The sequence below is a fragment of the Eublepharis macularius genome, chromosome 5 (genome assembly GCF_028583425.1).
Source record: "Eublepharis macularius isolate TG4126 chromosome 5, MPM_Emac_v1.0, whole genome shotgun sequence".
Lineage (NCBI taxonomy): Eukaryota > Metazoa > Chordata > Lepidosauria > Squamata > Eublepharidae > Eublepharis > Eublepharis macularius.
In genome coordinates this window covers 115,898,788-115,916,437 of record NC_072794.1, presented here as the reverse complement: position 1 = coordinate 115,916,437, position 17,650 = coordinate 115,898,788, and the positions used below count along the sequence as shown (strand labels likewise).

The 17,650-nt window shown below is 42.5% G+C and overlaps 1 protein-coding gene across 1 annotated transcript in view; it reads right to left on the bottom strand.

Annotated features, from left to right (window-relative positions):
• Positions 1 to 17,650, bottom strand: part of IKBKE (inhibitor of nuclear factor kappa B kinase subunit epsilon) — a 33,179-nt gene that overhangs the window by 3,003 nt on the left and 12,526 nt on the right. Inside the window, 6 exon segments of the mRNA XM_054980423.1 lie at positions 2,842 to 2,941; positions 4,144 to 4,185; positions 5,421 to 5,497; positions 8,791 to 8,903; positions 10,288 to 10,363; positions 14,379 to 14,480. Coding sequence (XP_054836398.1) covers positions 2,842 to 2,941; positions 4,144 to 4,185; positions 5,421 to 5,497; positions 8,791 to 8,903; positions 10,288 to 10,363; positions 14,379 to 14,480 — 510 coding nt within the window.

Below are 17,650 nucleotides of genomic sequence, written 5' to 3'. Positions count from 1 at the left end.
CTACTCAGAAACTTGTTAACTTGAGCAAGAATGACAAAGCAGACTACACATCAAGGAATAACTAGCAAAATCATGGTATATGATATAGATAATTATTAATATCTTTGTGAGACTACCTGTCTGGCTAAAACCTTTCAGGTATCTTCAGTTTGCAAACTGTTAGATATGGGCAACTAATACAAAACCAATTAAAGTACCTTGGCAAGTTTTTATCACTGAAATAATAAGATACAGAGTTTATAGAATCACCTGTTCAATAAATCATTAGGTTTGAAAGCATGGGGGAGGGGGGAATTTAGCCAAAGATAAGCATTTTAAGTCCCAGTGGTTTCAGTACTTCACTCCCTCTGATTGTAATTGTGTTCAAATAATATATCTAAATGCATTTGGACCTCCGCTTTTCATGTACTTCCTGTTAGAATGCCATGGTGCCATCTAGTAGTCCTATGCAACATGACTGCTTTGCATTATATAGAAGGGGTTTTAAAGGCAGTCTTGGTCTGATGATGTTCAGCAGCACTACTAAGCAGTTCCACCTTTGTAAGTCTATTGAAGTCAATGGGCTTCGAAAGGTATAACTCTGCTTAGGATTGCAGTCTGAGTCTTACATTTGCTTTTATGTTGATTTCTTAATATGATACCACTATATTTTGACTGAACCTATTCAAACATGACAGTTTCTGTCTAGACAACTAGAAAATTTTTATAGTGACTAGTATATCAAAACCCCTCAGCCCCACTCAAAACCAATGGAAAAGGCACTATGCTTTAAAAGCATGTTGCAATTAAAAAAAAACCCAGTTGTGGCTGCAACTATTTCCCTAAGTGACTATACTTTTCTCTGGTGTAATAAGTCAATGCATTGGCTCTCCATCACCACCAGACAATTTGCTCTTTGCATTATTCCCCAAACACCATTTAACATAAAATCATTCTTTCTAAGTGCGGCTTTTTGTCTTAATAATGGCTTCCTTCCAATATGAGAAACTCGCTTGATGCTGCAAACAAAGAAGTCCATCAATATTCCAGCTTGGAAGCTTGGGAAGATTTGCAATGTGTAGCCTGGTGAAATGGGTACCAACATTCTGCTCAGCAATATGCCTATATTTATGTCAGCTGTTCTGCTGTGACCAATTCATGTAAATAGGGGGAAATCCTTCATGCCTAGTTAAATTCAAGGATTTCAGAAGTGCTCTAGATACTAGTAAGAAAAATTTACACATCTACATTTGATGAGCAATCATGAAGCCTAACAGGAGCTTGAAAACATGCATGGACTTTTGTTTACAACACCCTACTCTATCAATTGCATAATAAAAACCGAGAAGAGCGGGAGAGTGGGAAAACATTGTAAAATATCTTGAAAAGATCACAGAAATTTCTATTAATAAAATTAAAGCTTGGAAGGCAAAAAGAAGCAGGGAACAAAATATTCCATCCAAACACTTCAGTACTGGGGTATTAAAATGTAAACTTTGCTTTGCCTCCTTCATGCTTAAAAATGGCTTTTTCAGTCACGAAGCCCTATTTATCTCTATAAAACACCACCATAGCCATTAATGCTTCTCTAACATGCCCAGCCCTCACAGCACAGTCACCACAGACTTCTGCCTTCTTAACAACACTATATTTTTACCCAGAAGAACTCAGTAAAGCACCCAGGTAACATTATGAAGGAACAGAATGTAAGTAAAGCTCATAAAGGATCAAGAGAGCTCAAGTTATTGCCCCCTCAGTCGGAATGAAAGGCAGACACGGTATTCAGTTTCTAAAATGGGCCGCTTTATTAAAATTACAACAATTAAATATAAACTACGGCAAGGGCCTAACTAGCGGTACAGGTCAGGCCCTGGGGTCACTGCTGGACCCCGCCCTGACCTGTCTGGGTGAGCACCCGCTGCCCCGGGTGCGAGCCATCCACCAAATGGCTGGGACCCGGCCTGGCCAGGCGGAGTGGTTCACCCCTGTAAAGCTCCCCCACCCGGCCGTACGGCAGCGGGGGGAGACTGGCTTGTCCAGGGGTTCCCCACCCAGGGCGTCTGACCTCGCAGCTGGGCCGTACGGTAGCCAGCCGCTCCTGAAAGACCCCAATTCCCCACCAATGGGGAGGTGCCAAGGGTGCTCACCGTCCCACTACAGATTTTCCCTAACTAAAATCCTGCCACCAGGGAATTACCTCAGTCCCACCAAGCCAATTACCTTCCTCTTCTCACAGTGCAAGGTAGGCGAAAAATCTCCATTCCCAAGTGCCAATCAGGGACAAGGAGAGAAAAATTCCTACCTGGCCCAAAAGGCGACCGGCTAATCCTGCACTGCAATAGGGTGAGGTAGGTGGGCCGAGTATGAGGCACAACTGAAGGCAATGGGGCGGAGAAGCCAGCTAAGGCTACAGGCTCCACCCCCAATGCTAAGCCCTGGATGCCAGGGTGTGCCTTCTGCTTTCCTCCTTCCGAGGAGGCAAAAGCTGTTGCCACTGGCCGGGATGGCTGAATTCTCCGCCCCCAAACACCTTGGAGGAGCTAACTCTTTTTTCTCTCACCCTGCTGAGGGAAAAGCCAAAGGGGACAGCTCACCTCTGCCTTCAAATGGAGACTCACTTGTGTCTTCTGGGATCTGTGTCAATCATGCATGTACATCATAAAGTACATGACCCTACACTTGAACAATTTGATAACTGTAGCAAATCATACATTTATAGGATCATTGAGTGTAATAATAATATAATAAGAGATGATTACAAATTCCTAGAGAGAAGTTGTATATAATATCAAATGGCCTGAAGAAAATTAGCAATGCTTTTTTAAAAAGCCAGGGAAGGTGTTCAAGGGACACATGGATTACCTCATTCTGGTTCCATGAGCTAAAAGAGCAGCTTAGTATTGTTGTGCACAGTCCTCTTGAAAAACAGAAAGAACCTTTTTGGCCAAATACCCCAATGAATGAATTCATCAAAAGAAAACAAACATTATTTTAACTGTGTATATGTAATGAGTTGTGTATTCTATAGATGTTTTGTTGGTAGAAGTGAATCTTTCTCTTCTTCCAGCAGCCTCCTCTGACTACACCCTCCCCACAAAGGCATTGCCGGGAATCAGAGGACCCTCACACACAAAAATGGGTCACAGTGGATTGAAGCAAGGAAGGGTATCAAGCCAGATTGTTCCCTCCTCTTTCTCCCATCACAGAAAGGTCCATGGCATAGAAACCAATGCTAATTGGTCTTAATGAGACACAATCTTGTTATGTTAAATTCCATAGGATCTTTGCTAAATGCCTTCACTTGGAAAGGTTGGGCAGCCTTACTCAAGGACAGCAAAAGCACATGCAAAAGCTTATGCAAAAATCTGTTATTTAGGCTGGGGAAAATGTGCTGTCAACTGACAGGTTATTCCATAACCATATTCTGGCAGCGAAGCTTGCACATGAGCATAGAAAAGCAGCTAATTTCCAATCTCCCATCTTCTGCATAAGCCCAAATTCAGACATTATCTAGCATACATTATAGCTACCAAACAGCCACTGCCATGTCGATGGACTTCAAATCATAGCAGTAAAGAATACAAAGGATAGCCTGAATTATGTGTTTTTTCTCATGATGACAGCAACAGTCCTCAGTTAATATTTGACATTAGTGTAAACAGCACCCAGGCAATCTGGGCTACCATAGACTGGTTCATACCTGCATTGATATCACTTTATTTATTTAAAATATTTATTAGGTGCCTTTCTACCAAAAAGGAGTTCAAAGTAGCTTACAGTACGCATGAAGTCTGACAGCTAACTGTGAAGCGACTACTGAAAAGCATTATATTTCAAGCAACACACAGTAATATGAAACCTCTTTCCATGAAATTATGGCTGAATAGGTCATTGCAGACATGTAACAAGTACATGTTGGCTAGTCAACATGCATTTACATCCAGTTGGGGCCATTCTGGTGTTCTTGAAGCGATGGGGATAGTACAACTTAACTGGTCAACAGCAGAGGCCAGAGTTCCCTTCCACTCATCCCTTCAATCACAAATAATATGAACAGCCTCAGAAGTGGAATTAACATTAATAGTCTAGGAATATATAATGGCACACATACATACTGGAAAGATTCAATGCCAGCTGGCCTGCTGTACATGAATACTTATACTTACTTATCCAGCTTGTGGATCTGCTGTTCATTGTATAACAGTCCTAGAAAAATAAATAAATTAGAAGTAGATTTATCAGAAGACATAAATCAAAAATGATTACTACATAAGGGGAATGAGTGAGGAAATAGGGAAATAACAGGACTTGGTACTCAGTTCCATGCTGTCTGCTTTTTCTGTTTAAAAAAGCCCTAATCTCCCCTCCCCCCCACCCCCAGTCACAGACACACTCATCATTCAATACCTCATATTAGCTCTTTTGGGGGTTCAGGGCCTTTTTTGTGTACAGTCATGGACAGGAGCTGTCAGTCCCCCTTAGTTCTATCCTATTGCATGGTGAGTCCTCCCCTTGCCATAAGAAATGCTCTCAGAATTGAAAGAATGCCCAAGCATCAAAGTCCAGCCATTCCTGCTCCAACTTCTGCCCTCCTGAGAGGCAGTCCCTATGAGGGTGAGAAAATGGGAAAGTCCTACATTGAATTCTTTGGAAGAATGGCATGATATGAAGAAATACAAATACAGATTAGCAGTAGTTGCATTTTATGGTTTCATTTTTTCAGCAGATACCTCCTGAGGCTGTTCAAAACCTCTGAAAACCAGCTTGGCCATGACTGAAAAATAACCAAAAGTAGTAGTGTCTATACAATCCTAGACAAGAGCAGCAATCCATAGATAAATTGCTGGCTGAAAATGCAAGAAGTACATTTTGTTAGTGCAGTACATGAGGCACAGCATGTCATAAACACCAATGATCTCCCTGTACAGATCCTTTGTATGAGTTCCCAGATATTTTGCTAACATGACTTCTAAAATGGGGCCTCCACTCTGGGCCCCTGCCTTTATCTGCAGATCCCCTTACCATCTCAGAGGATTCCAGAACTGGACAAAAAAAAGCCTCAACTTGCCTCTATTATCATGGAAGAAGCAGCATTGTTTGTGGCATAATATGCCTCCATTCTGCCACAGTCCACACTAGTTGGCAAGTATGAGTTCATGTGCTCAAGCATCTATGAGCCCCAGTTTTGAAATTACTCATAGCTTTCAGTAATTTATCTTGTCTAAACAGATGGCTAGATCCCAAGTATAGCAATGTTCCATAATATTTTGTTTATTTTAAGATACTGCTGCCAAGAAGCATAGTTTGCAGCCCAGTAACATTTAAAGGGGCTTGTCAGGTCAGAGCCTTTTGAGATGGGTCGCCCTAGTAACAGTTAACCAAGTTCTGATTTACAATCCTAGAAAGGCTAATCCTAATAGCAGAGAGCATCAACAACTCATGCAGGCACTTCCGGACCTTCTTGAACTGGCTATAGATGAGCTGCATCTTGTCAAGGCATGCCTCCATCTTCTGGATGCTGAAGAACCAGGTTATGGATCCAATTGTGAGAGAAAGTAAGAAATAAAATAATCAGCTAAGTCACTTCATAAACCAGACGCTGGGCCTGTATTCAAACAAGTGAATCTCAGCAGATGAGCAGCATGACGTGGTATGGACAAAGAAGGGCTGTGCCATACAATTCCTATGAGCACGATGATTGGCCCTAGGATAAGTCTCATTCAACACATCCTGTTGTTACTTATCTTTCTACAAAATCCCACTATCTGTTAACTCACTATTTATTTGTCCCTCATCTTCTTCCTCACCACAGCATCTGTTCCATTACAATCCCCCTGTAGGATGGTTTATGAGGAAGGGCTTAAAGGAAGTGAGAGGTGGCATCATGTAGGCATTCTCAAAGGAAAGTGCAGGCAAAAGGCACAGGAAGTGAAAAGACAGAGTTGTTCAAAAGAGCAGGAGAACTTCAGGCAACTCTGAGGCATAGAGTTGGAAAAGCAAACATTACATGCTATGAGAATAGAATGCGAGAGAGAGAGAAAGAAGAGAAAATCTACGTTCATAGAGGCTCTGAAGATTCTGATGGATCTGAGAAGGAACAGGAAGCCAGCAGTATGCCCTCAGCCTGTGAGGTAACTGAAGCTGAGACAGAGGCTAGGCTGGTTTGCTATCTTTACACATTTGTTGAAAGGATAAAACATAGGAAAGGAAAATATATCATCCTAAACTCCTTGGAGGAAAAGGAGGATTAAAAAAGAGGATTGATGGATAGACAGACAGATTTGAGAAGTATGGTTGGCAGAGAGCTACGGACAGAGCTGATGGGACAAAAGTACAAGAGAAAATCAGAGAAGCAGAAGAGGCAGTAGCCAAGGCAAGAGTTGACTAGAACATGAACTAGACTTTTGCCAAAAGGGTTCAGAGAAAGTGCCATATTTTTGAAATGCTGTAGAGAGAGAGGTGACATTGTGGACTGAAGTGATTGTAGACTGAATGTGAGAAACAAAGGAGACAGAAGAATCAAAAATAAAGTCAAAGTTTAGTGCCCGCTCTTCAGGCTGGTTGGTTCTAAGGCTTGTCTGAGGAGAATTTTTAGCACTCCTGGTTCAGCATTTTGGCTCAAAGTTGGAAGCATAGGAAATAGCACTTCAGAAAAGAAGCTATTATGAACTGGGGTTTGTGCATTAAATTGGTCCCTCCCTCACATTGATGACACCACCCAAAACTACTCATATTTGCTGGGAAGACAAGGAGAAGATCAATAGATGAACACGGTTGCCAAAGACTGTGACAATCAACAAGTTGAATCTATTTGCGCACACACCAATAACTAATGCTCCTATGACACCTAGTGCTAAGGAGATCTGATGGCTATTTCTTAAATAACTGCGTATAACAGCAACCCAGTTACTCACAAGAATGTCCCTCCTGGCCTGATGAAGACTTAAGCCCATTTGGCTAGGACTCCCACCTTGCCCAATCCAGTTTTCACCATGGAATTTCTGCTTTCTATATCCTTTACACAGCCCTGCTTCCTAACCACACCCAAATGAGGTGTTTGAATTAATGACGTTTTCAAGTATTCAAAATGTTTCACAAACATCCTGTTGTAATTCTTAAACATAGTTCCACATATATAGTATTACAGTAATTATCACATTTTAACCCCACCCTTTCCCAGGGAGTTCAGGGTAGCTTACAAGGCTCTCCATTCCATACTTATCCTCACAATAACCCTGTGAGGGAGGTTTACCTGAGCTCATTGGCCTGATAGGGAAGTCATACTGTAGCCAAGAATATACAAAGGAGCTATGAGTCCAGCATTGCTTCAACTACTTCATACACATGGATCAAGTACACATTTGCAAGTGCCAGGACAGAAGGTATTTATGTAGCATAAAAAGATATTCACAGTGATATGGAAACCTCACAGTTTTTAAATTAACACAGAGTTGTATGTGGAGCTACATTTTTTTATCTCTGCTTATTTTTGTGTGTTACAGTAAGAGTTGTCATGTTACTGACATGACCTTAAATTTACATGACCTGCCTGCAGCTTACTTCACGACAATAAATATTTGCTGCCTGATAGAAATCCAAAGTCTAGGAATGCAGAATCTCTTGGTTTGCTAGAAGCTGTTTATCCTTCAGGCTTCACAATAGAGAGGTATATATGTCTGTGTGCATGCATTTCTCTGCATGACGGAGAGATTTAAATCAAGAAAAGGATACACATGAAAGGGTTAATCTTCCCCTAGTCCAAATACATGGCCCCAATTTGATTCAGACCCCTGCTCACTTTTAACATTTAAAACATGATGGCAATCCAGTCATAGATCTTCCACTGTATCTAACTTGGGTCTTAAAAAGCAAGTTTGGGTGATATTAGGATATTATGGAATACGAAAGTTTCCTTGAAATGGCTAATAGTTATTCATTCTCATAATATCAACAGATTTCTCTCTGAGGTCTTTCCTTAGGAAGAATAACTGGGAGGTTGTAAGTTGGTCACCTTGAGAACCTGGACCAAGAGACTAAGCCTATCACTCATACAATCTTTCTCATTAATACTGACATTTCAAAAAAATGCCTTTTTTGCAATTTTCTTTCACAACAGTATAGCTGCTATTAATTTTTTGTAAGGTATCCACACACTTTTTCTAAAAGCGGCACATCTAGTGTGCAGATACTACATTTCCCCCAAAGCTAAATTCACAATATTTTGTCACAAAATGTGATTCCACCTGTCTTGAACACATTGGCTTGGATTCTGACTATGGTTTGAGAGGACATTTTGGGCTCCTGTGGGAGAGAGAAGACATGAAAATCATCCTCCATTAATGGAAGTCATTGTACCTTGGGAAATGTTAGTCAGGCTCCAACTCCACCTATTCCAACTGTAAGTGCCATATGGAATATGGTTACCAAAGAATCACCAGCTCTTCCTGAATACAGCTTGTTGCATTACTTGTGAATGAGTAACAAAACTTTCCACCCCAACCCCTGCAGCTTATTCAGGCATCAAACTGAGAGGCTTGAGAGGATGGTGTAATTCTGCACACAGTAGAAATCCAGAAAGCAGCACACAGAACAAAAAAGATTCTCCCATCTTAATTGATTCAGCTGTCTGCTATTTAATGGCAGAGGACAGAAACATGACAGCAATTCCTCCCCTCCTCCATGACTGCTGTCTTCTCTCGTATTTATAAATTATGATTTTGATGATAGAAAACTCACTCAATTTTCAAGAACTGTATATTCACAAAGCATACTTTACTAAATCTCAAACCCTGACAACTCTGTTTTACTTACCTCTTCTCCTCTTTCATTTGGTTCCTTCTCTTTCCCACCTCAGACAAAAGACACCACACAATTGCTTGGTGTTCAGTAATGCTGTGGGAACATCTGGAAAGCTCCTCAGCAACCTGAGCCATGAAAGACAAAATCAAGGTTGGGAGTCCCACTATATGCCATTAAATATTGTTAAGGTCTTTTCATTAACTATTTAAGTTTCAACAAAATATGAAAAAGCTTGGGTGTCATTTAAAATATGAAGTTTGTATTGTTTGGGTAAGTGTTTAAAAACCTAATTCTGCACTAAAACAATATTTGAGATAGTCATCACTAGGAAAAAAAGAAAAAGCCACTTAGTTAAAATTAATTTTACATGGCAATTGTTTACATGACTGTAAAAAAAGCAAAAAAAAAAAAAAGTGGCAGGGGGGAGAGATGTAATGACAATTTCTTAAAATCCACCATTTCTTTAGAGGCCCAGTTCAGTCATCATAAACAATGAACATAGGAACTCATAGCAAAAAGGACAGTCACCCACAACACTGCTTTTCCTGGTGCGTAGAACTGGGGGAAATGCTGGAATCTATGGGAAGAGCTCAGGTTTCAGCTCCTTTCCCCCCAGAATTTCTCTCATTTCTATTGGCAGGGGAGAAGCCACAGGATAAGTCCTCTCATGTGGCTTGAGGGTTCTCATGCATTACTTTCTATGCTGCTAGAAGGATCCCATGTTAGCCCCAAAGAGCCCAGTTCATATCACACCATAGCCATGCACTCATCAGGTGGATTTAGACAAGCCTCTATTCTGACTGAGCGAGGAGACATGAAACACTGTGAATGTCTGAAATATGCTACATAAATGCTAAACCTTTTTATGGTCATGATTTATTACTTCAAACCATGGGTTGAAGATTCCTACCAGTAAAAGGAAACTTTTGCCAGCATGAGAAGGGGGTTTCCACCAGTTTCCTCCCTTACTGCCGTCCTCACCAGTGATCACTGGATCACCACTGAATTCAGTTAGTTGGCATATGATCCATCTCAACCCACCCTGCATTTTTCTAACAATTCTGGTTCAGGTAAGAACTTCTGTATGTAAGGATGAGACCAATTGAAATTCCGAAAGATCTAATCTTTCCACAATTTTTTAAAAATGGCAATCACAGCACGGATTTGAATCGGGGCTGCCATGTGGGAAGAAGGGGGTTTAACATGTTCCCTGAATGGTTTTGCACATAAACACGTAGCTCTTCCCCCTTCTCTCTTTGCAAGTCTTTTTTTCTGTTCCAAGGCACACAGCTGGAGATGGAGGGCTGATTTCATTTGGCAACCCCCCCAAGTCTTTCCCTACACCACTGCCCTCGTCCAGATTTGGAGGACTCCATGGCTGCAATTTACCATTAAAAACCCTGGGAAGATATGGTTGTGACTTTTCTAGAGTCTTGTCTAGTTTGGCTCTGAGAAAAGAATTCTCACCCATCCCATTGTTGTTAACACATCATCATGGAAGCAACTCACAGACTGAAGTCCTGATTTTATTTTCGTCAGCCCTTTGATTACAGGAGCCTCACATGCTCCAGCAACAGTTTCATACCTATAATAACGTAAAAAGAACAGTTTTAATTTAAATGGGCTCACTCCCCTCTGAATTTATCAAAAAAGAAACAAATGTTTTCTATTTTCATAGACATTTTTATACACACATCCATAGATGTGGTTGTAAAATGGTTTTAAAAGAGCATTGTTGGGTGTGGGGAGAGAGAACATGCCATTTGTACAGTGATGCCACTGGAATTAGCTAATAGATGTAACTGTTCATACAGCACTCCTGACTGCAATGGAGTGCAAACTAGCAAGTGTTTTGAGTGTGTGCTTGTGTGGAAGATCACAAATTTTCCAACAGAAACTAATATCTTGCAGTCAGAGTCCTAGCTATGGATAAGAAATCCAGATCCACATGCTATACACGGGAAAGTGAAACTAGGACTCTGGCATAAGCACAGGAAAAACAGGGACACAAGTTGGGGCAAAGAAAGAATACGTGGGCATCTGAATCTGGGAGCTAAACACATTCAGAACAGTAATGAGAACTGAGCAATGTAGAAATGGTTCCATTTGGGAAAGTGAAGGTTGGACATGTATCGGGCTACTTCCTGGCATATGCCGGTGGATAATTATGACTTACAGAATGTTCAATCTCCTTCATGGATGGCTTTTAAAATTTTAATAAGCAGTATGTTCTTTTTCCTTCTATTTGTCCAAAGCTCGAAATTGCAGTGCTGGCCTCTGATTTCATTCCTGTGGTTTCACTATTTTACTGTACTATATAATAAAAAATAAGAAATCCCAGGTGGACACAATAGTTAGCCTACACTCTTAGGAAACCAAGATTCATAAGAATAGCTTCTGTGTTACTGCAGATGCCCCTTTTACAAGAAAAGCGAGGAAATTACTATCTCATTTTACTGAATTAAGTCCTCCCTTGACCCTAATGGTCTGCTGGCTCATGGAAGCTGTAAACAGCAGGGGCATTAACAGCATAGGATATGCATCCTAGGATGGAAAATCTGGTCCCCAAAGGCTCCAGGGTGGATTTCCATGTTCCTAGTTCAGTGGTGTACCACAGAAATAGATGAGTGGGAAGTTAGGAAAGTACAGATATCTCTTAATTCAGAACTATTCTATATATGAATTGCAAGCCATGCTGGGATCAGGCTAGTTTATTTCAGTTGTGAGATAGGTATATACCAGCACATGCTGAGATGGTGGAACAGCTTGGAAAAAACCTGATCCTAATCGTGAAATAAGAGCTGGCAGGACAAGCCTAGGGTTGCCAGGGCTCTAGGAGTGGGGGACCTGACGCTTACCTCATGCCTTCTGTGTGTGTTTTTTCACACACGCACAAAGCATGTGTGCACTCCTGGCGCTTGTGTGACGACGTCACTTCTGGAAGTGACATCATCATGCTGGCCATGGGAGCGCTCCTGCAGCCAGCACAATCACTTCCAGAAGTGATGTCATCGCGTCTGCGGGGAGTGCGTGCACCAGGCATGTTCCCAGGGTGCTTGCCTGTCTGCGGATGGCTGAAAACCTCCTGCTGGTCGCCAGCAACTGCCAGGAAAGCAGGTAAACCACAGGGAGATTGCTCGCCAATGGCAGGCACTTGGGATCCCTAAGCCCCAGTGAATCAGAGGCTGCTTTGGCAAGTAGTTTGTACACAGCTGCAAAACATTTTATAAAGACCAGTGAAATCATGTAAGGGCTAGATTGGAAGAAGGGAGAGATGGAGAATTGAGCAGGCCAGTAAGGGATGCTGTTCTTATTGGTGTGTTAAAGTTTTCTCCCTTGCCCTGTAGCAGCTGCCTTCCAATTAGGTGGTGCTCAACTAAGGCTGCCAAGCCCCTAGTGGGGGCAGGGGATCCCCCTCCCTCAAGTCTCATTGCTCTACTCTGCTAGAAGCAGCAGCAAGAGAAAAATTTTTAAAAAATAAGGCCTAGTCTACTTATAGGAAGTTCTTACCATAGAATTCTAGAAATTCCTAGAACTACCTGGAAGTAACAAAGGGTAGCTCTTGGAAACACTGTATGGTAAATCCAGAAGTTCTCAGCATAGTTCCTAGGAAGCTCTAGGAATTGCCAGAACTTTATGATAAGAACTTCCTGTGAGTATACAAGGCCTTATTTTTTCTTTTTAATTTTTCTCTTGGAATGTTCCTCCCCAACAACTCTCCCATTGGTAGTCAGGTGCTGCCTGGCAACTGTATGCTTAATTGAGAGGTGCTAGAACTTAAACCTATCCAGAAAATATGGTTTTTGACGTGAGAGCCTTTCTTCTAAGGAGAGGTTGAGGGTTGTGATTAGACATGAGCACAAACCAAAAAAAATTAACAAACCAGTGGTTCACGGTTCAATGCCGCTGATGATCCTGAGGTTGTGAACTGCAAAGAACATTTTCCGTTGCCGAACGGGCATGGAACGGCCCCCGTGGCACTTACAGAGCCCATATTCCTGGGGAGTCTTTTGCAGGCTCTCCTACAGCCATCACCCAAGTTTGGACAAGATTGTAAAAGGGATCTTGGAGTTATACCCTCTCCAATCCAAGGTCCCCAGGAAACTCCCACAAAAATTCAAGCTCAATTATACTCTCTGTCTCTCTCCCCAAAGGCTAGCAAGTGGCAAGCAAGAGCTCTGTCCCACTCCACTGCTCGCTGAAAGTGAAACCCAGCCTGGGAGCCCACGGCTATTTATAAGCACAGGTCCCATTGAGCAATGCAGGAGGTCTGTGTTTGGCCGTCAGAGCTGCCTATCAGGGTTTGCAGGGATGAGACTGGAGTGCCCGTGGCTACAGAACACCCCCTCCCCCTCCCTCCCCTGGGTGTCTTCTCCCAACTTGTAACCACTTTGCAGCTCCATGGTTGGAAAGAAGACCTGCCGATCAAGGTAAGCTGGGCTTCCATTCGGGTTTCCAGGGCGATAAAAGGAGAGCAGACAGAGTTCAGACATTCCCCTGGCTCCATTGCCAGGGGAATTGATTGCTGGAGCCTGACTGTCTGGCTTCCCGAACCGCGGCCAAGCGCACCGAACCATGTCTCTCCCGAATGCTGGTTCGTTGGCTGTGGACAATAACGAACCACCGGATCGTGATCACACGATCGCCAATTTCGTGGGTTTTTAAAGTTCGTAATGTGGTTCGTGCCCATCTGTAGTTGTGATTACTGAAGCATTGGAAGAAAGCACTCTGCTGAGGATGGGAAAGGAATGAAGTAGAGACTAATGAAGTAAAAGGAAAGCACAGTCAGATTCTACAAGCATCATTCACACAGGAAGAGAACTCGTTTCCCATCCCCTTGCCAACCCAGAGTCAGTTAGCACATTCATTCTTTTAGGTGAAGATGGCAACCTGGAGTTTTGCACTTCTGCCCATTCCCTATGAGGAGCTGAATAAAGTCAAGATTGCATACAGAAAGAATGAAGTATCATTGATCTAGAGCATCTTGCATTCTAGATCACAAAACACTACATTTTTAAAAAGTAACCTTGTGCTGTAAGGCAATTGCCTTCTGCCATCTTATGCTTGCAAATACCTTTGATTAACCTACTCTAGCAAGGACTTGCATCTGCCACAAGCCAAAAGCTGTTAACTCTGAACATGGGAAAGCCAAATTCTACAACAATCTTTAAAGAGAATTATTCAAATATATTTCTATGCAAATTTGCATCCATAAATTTCCATTCATTGATGCAAAGAAAGAAACACTGTTGCTTTAAAATAATCAAAGAACTATTTCCAAGAATACAAAGTACTGCCATCTCACACCTTTCCCACTTGGAAATCAAATGCACACACAAAACAGAAAGAGTATGGGAACAGAAAATTTAGCACACCCATAGTGAAGAGAATATGCCCATTTGATCCTGGAGAAACAGAGGTTCCAACAAAGCAGGTGAAAATCCAAAGGCATGAATAACTTTCTGACAGCTCCAAGGATTTCCCCAGACAATGGATATTTAATGTGTCCAGAGCACAACAGAATTCACTTGCTCTGTTTAATGCACATGGTTTTCTAGGCTGATGGCAGCATCACACATCCACTCCAAGGCAATACTTACAGCAGTAGGATCTTCATCTCCTCTTGTTGTAAGCAGATCAGTGTTGCTGCCATAGAGTGTCTCTTCTCCAGAATCTGCTAGCATTCTGTCTTCAGTGCCTCACTGCAAAAAAGGCACCAATTTATAAAATTTTAGGCTTCAGATAACTTGCACAGACCTGTCCTTCTACAGCAAGAATTGTTGCATTCTCACACCTCTCTCTAGTTAAATTTGAGACTCTTGATTGTGGTGAATTTACTCTTGATAATGCAAGAAGTCAGCTGGCCAACCAAGTGACTGCTGTTGAATGTAGTTATTAATTTGTGGGTTATAAAACAACAAGTTGGAACCTCCAAAAAAAAACCTTATGGGTGAAAGGGAGGGAATTGGCCTCATATGAAGTTCAAGTCCCCAGCAATTTTATTTCAGTTTTTTAAAACACCTCCTTTCAGCATGGAACAAATAACCAACCCGTGGCCCACTGGTAATATCAGGAGCTCAACATGATTTTGTCTATGGCCCTCACAACTTGGCTCTTGGTTTCAGCCTCAATGTATACAAGAGGAAGGCCTGAGAGTAGAAGTATCTTGCCTTCTATGCGGTGTGTGTAAAAAAAATCTGGTCTCAGAGCTGAGGAGGCAGGAAGGAGAGGAGAGGAGAGGAGATACTCTGGCCCTTGCTGAAATGTCCAAGACAAAGGAAATGCTCTTCTGTTCTCTCAGTGGCCTCCTCTCTAGTTTTGGTTTTTAAGCCAGTCATGTCAACTCTTGGCCATGCCCTAGCCTTAAGTGTTTGGTGTACAAATAGAAAGAGAAGAAGACCCTAGAGGGGGCAGCAAGGGTTAGTCAGATAGGAACATGAAGTCAGCACCTCTCTTTCTATTGAATGACATTTCCTTGTCTCCAGATAGGTACTCTCAGGGCAATATCCTGCTACATCTCAGAACCTCTCTCTCTCAGTCAGCTAGAGAGCCGGAAGTCTTTCTCTATCTCTCCACTTTACTATCAAGTATGTTAGTTTCTAAATAAAGTTTCTTTACTCTTTAATCCGTTCACGTGACTACTGTTGTGTAAATTCTCTGCCAGCATGAAGCACCTTGGCCATGGAAGGCCCAACCTCCAATTCTAGCTCAGAGAGGTGGGCATTGCAGCTCTAGGCTAAATGTTAAAGTGAAAGCAGTTTGTTAAGGAAGACAATTGTATGACACAAAAAAAGTCTATATATCAAAACTTACTGATCTGAATCACGTCCTGTGATTTCTTGGGCATTTTTGTAATCAAGATTAGACGCAACTCTTCTTAGAAGGCTTTGGAGACTATCGAGAGTTGACTAGATTTTGCCAGTCGTCGTTTCTGGTCTATAAACTGAGTGGGATTCCCTTCAAGTCAGCAACTGCTTCCCACATTAACCACATAATTGTCCCCATGTCTGGATTTCACATTCTGTATGAGGAAAATAATTCCTGACCACTGGAAAGTATGACAATTCAAGTCACTGCAATCATCTCCCCTCTAATCTGAGGCATTATTTTGCACAAGGTTAAAGGCATCAAGTCCATACAAAAATCTCTGTTCCAATTCCTGTATCTGTCTATTTCTATAATGTTGGTCAAAATTTACCACCCCATGAACTGGACTGGAAACAAGTTATCCTGAAAAAAAGATGGAACTGATTTACTTCTTATACATAAGACTTCTGTTCCTCATCTAGAAAAGGATTTACTGGTCTGGTTTTAATGTTCTAAGAAGAAATGGTCACAAGTTGCCTAGCAAGTTAATATACTGTGTAAGCAGGACAAGAAGCGCAGCTAAATTTCAAGACTTTGGGCCCAGCGTTGCTTGTATCTGTTCCTCTCTATAGCTTTGGGTAATGGCTTTGCTTAGAAAAAAGCAGTACTTCTGTCCATTACTTGGAAGAAGTAAAGCAAGAGCTGGATGCAAATATTCAAACTCAATGTACAATGAAGGGTAGAGATAATGTCTCCCCCCCACACCCCAAATGTCTGCCCCACCTATTGTTTGTGTGTTGAAACTTAATATCTATATGAATATTTGCTAGTAGGCCCAATTCATGCAATTTGGACAATTGGTGATGGTGGAGGAAAGTACCATCAAGTCGTAGCCAACTTATAGTGACTCCTGATGGGGTTTTCAAGGCAAGAAACTAACAGCGGTTTACTATTGCCTGCCTCTGCGTAGTGACCCTGGTCTTCTTTGTAGGTCTCCCATCAATTACTAATCAAAACCAACCCTGCTTAGCTTCCGAGATCAGGTTTGCCTGGGATATCCAGGTAAGGGCCCTAAATTCATACAGATGATAAAAATAAAGCCTATGTACAAAGCTCTGTGCATTTAGGCCCTTAAGCTCCTTCATGTATAGAGGGCTGTGTATGTAAACTGGAGCAGGGAAGAATAGCACAACCTCAATTACCACTGCACAGTGAGTTTTATCGTGTGCAAAAAGTTGAAGATAGTAAGTGTTCTGGGTCCAGAAAGCAATGGCTCACATTAGGGAAGCCAATGGAAACATTCACTGACTAGGGCCCTTTTCACACACTGCTTACCTTGACTCGCAATGACGTAGAACATCACACTAAAAACGTGGAACATCACGTTTTCTTGCATGAGATTTGCGCAACGTTGCGAGAAAAAGCAATGTTCCATGTTTTTAGCGCGATGTTCCGTGTCATTGCGAGTCAAGGTAAGCAGTGTGAAAAGGAAGCGGCTGATTCACCAGCAAGCTGGGTTGCCACCTGGGGCCGGACGGAGTGGAGGTGGGACGAAGAGTGGAGGCGGAGCGTCCATCCCACGAAGGTACAACCGCATGGTCAGCGCCATTGCTGTTCGAGCATCTGCAGGATCAACATGCACCCTCCCACCCTCCACAATTTCAGAGCTTTTGAGGGGGCTCTGTCACAACTTTAGGGGTTGGCGGTTTTTTGAGGCATTGGGCTGGATCCCAACAGGGTGAGTGGGCCTGCGAGCTGCTCATCCCGACGGATCTGGAGGCATGGGTCGCCAGGCAGGGCCAGCGATGGAACAGCAGGTGCCGTGGTGGCCAGTGGGAGGCTGGCGGGTGATGCATCGATTCGGCAGTGAGGCCTACGATGCCAACGGGGATCCAGCCCAGATGCCAGGCCAATGCTCCATATAGCTGTAATCAATAAAGTTGTGGCCATTTATAACCCTCACAAGTGTCCGGTGTGCTTACTTAGCTGCAATGCAGTCCGACATAGCCCCTAGGTGGCAAAAGGGCCTAGGAAGAGCCAGCATATGACAGCCAGTTACATGTGT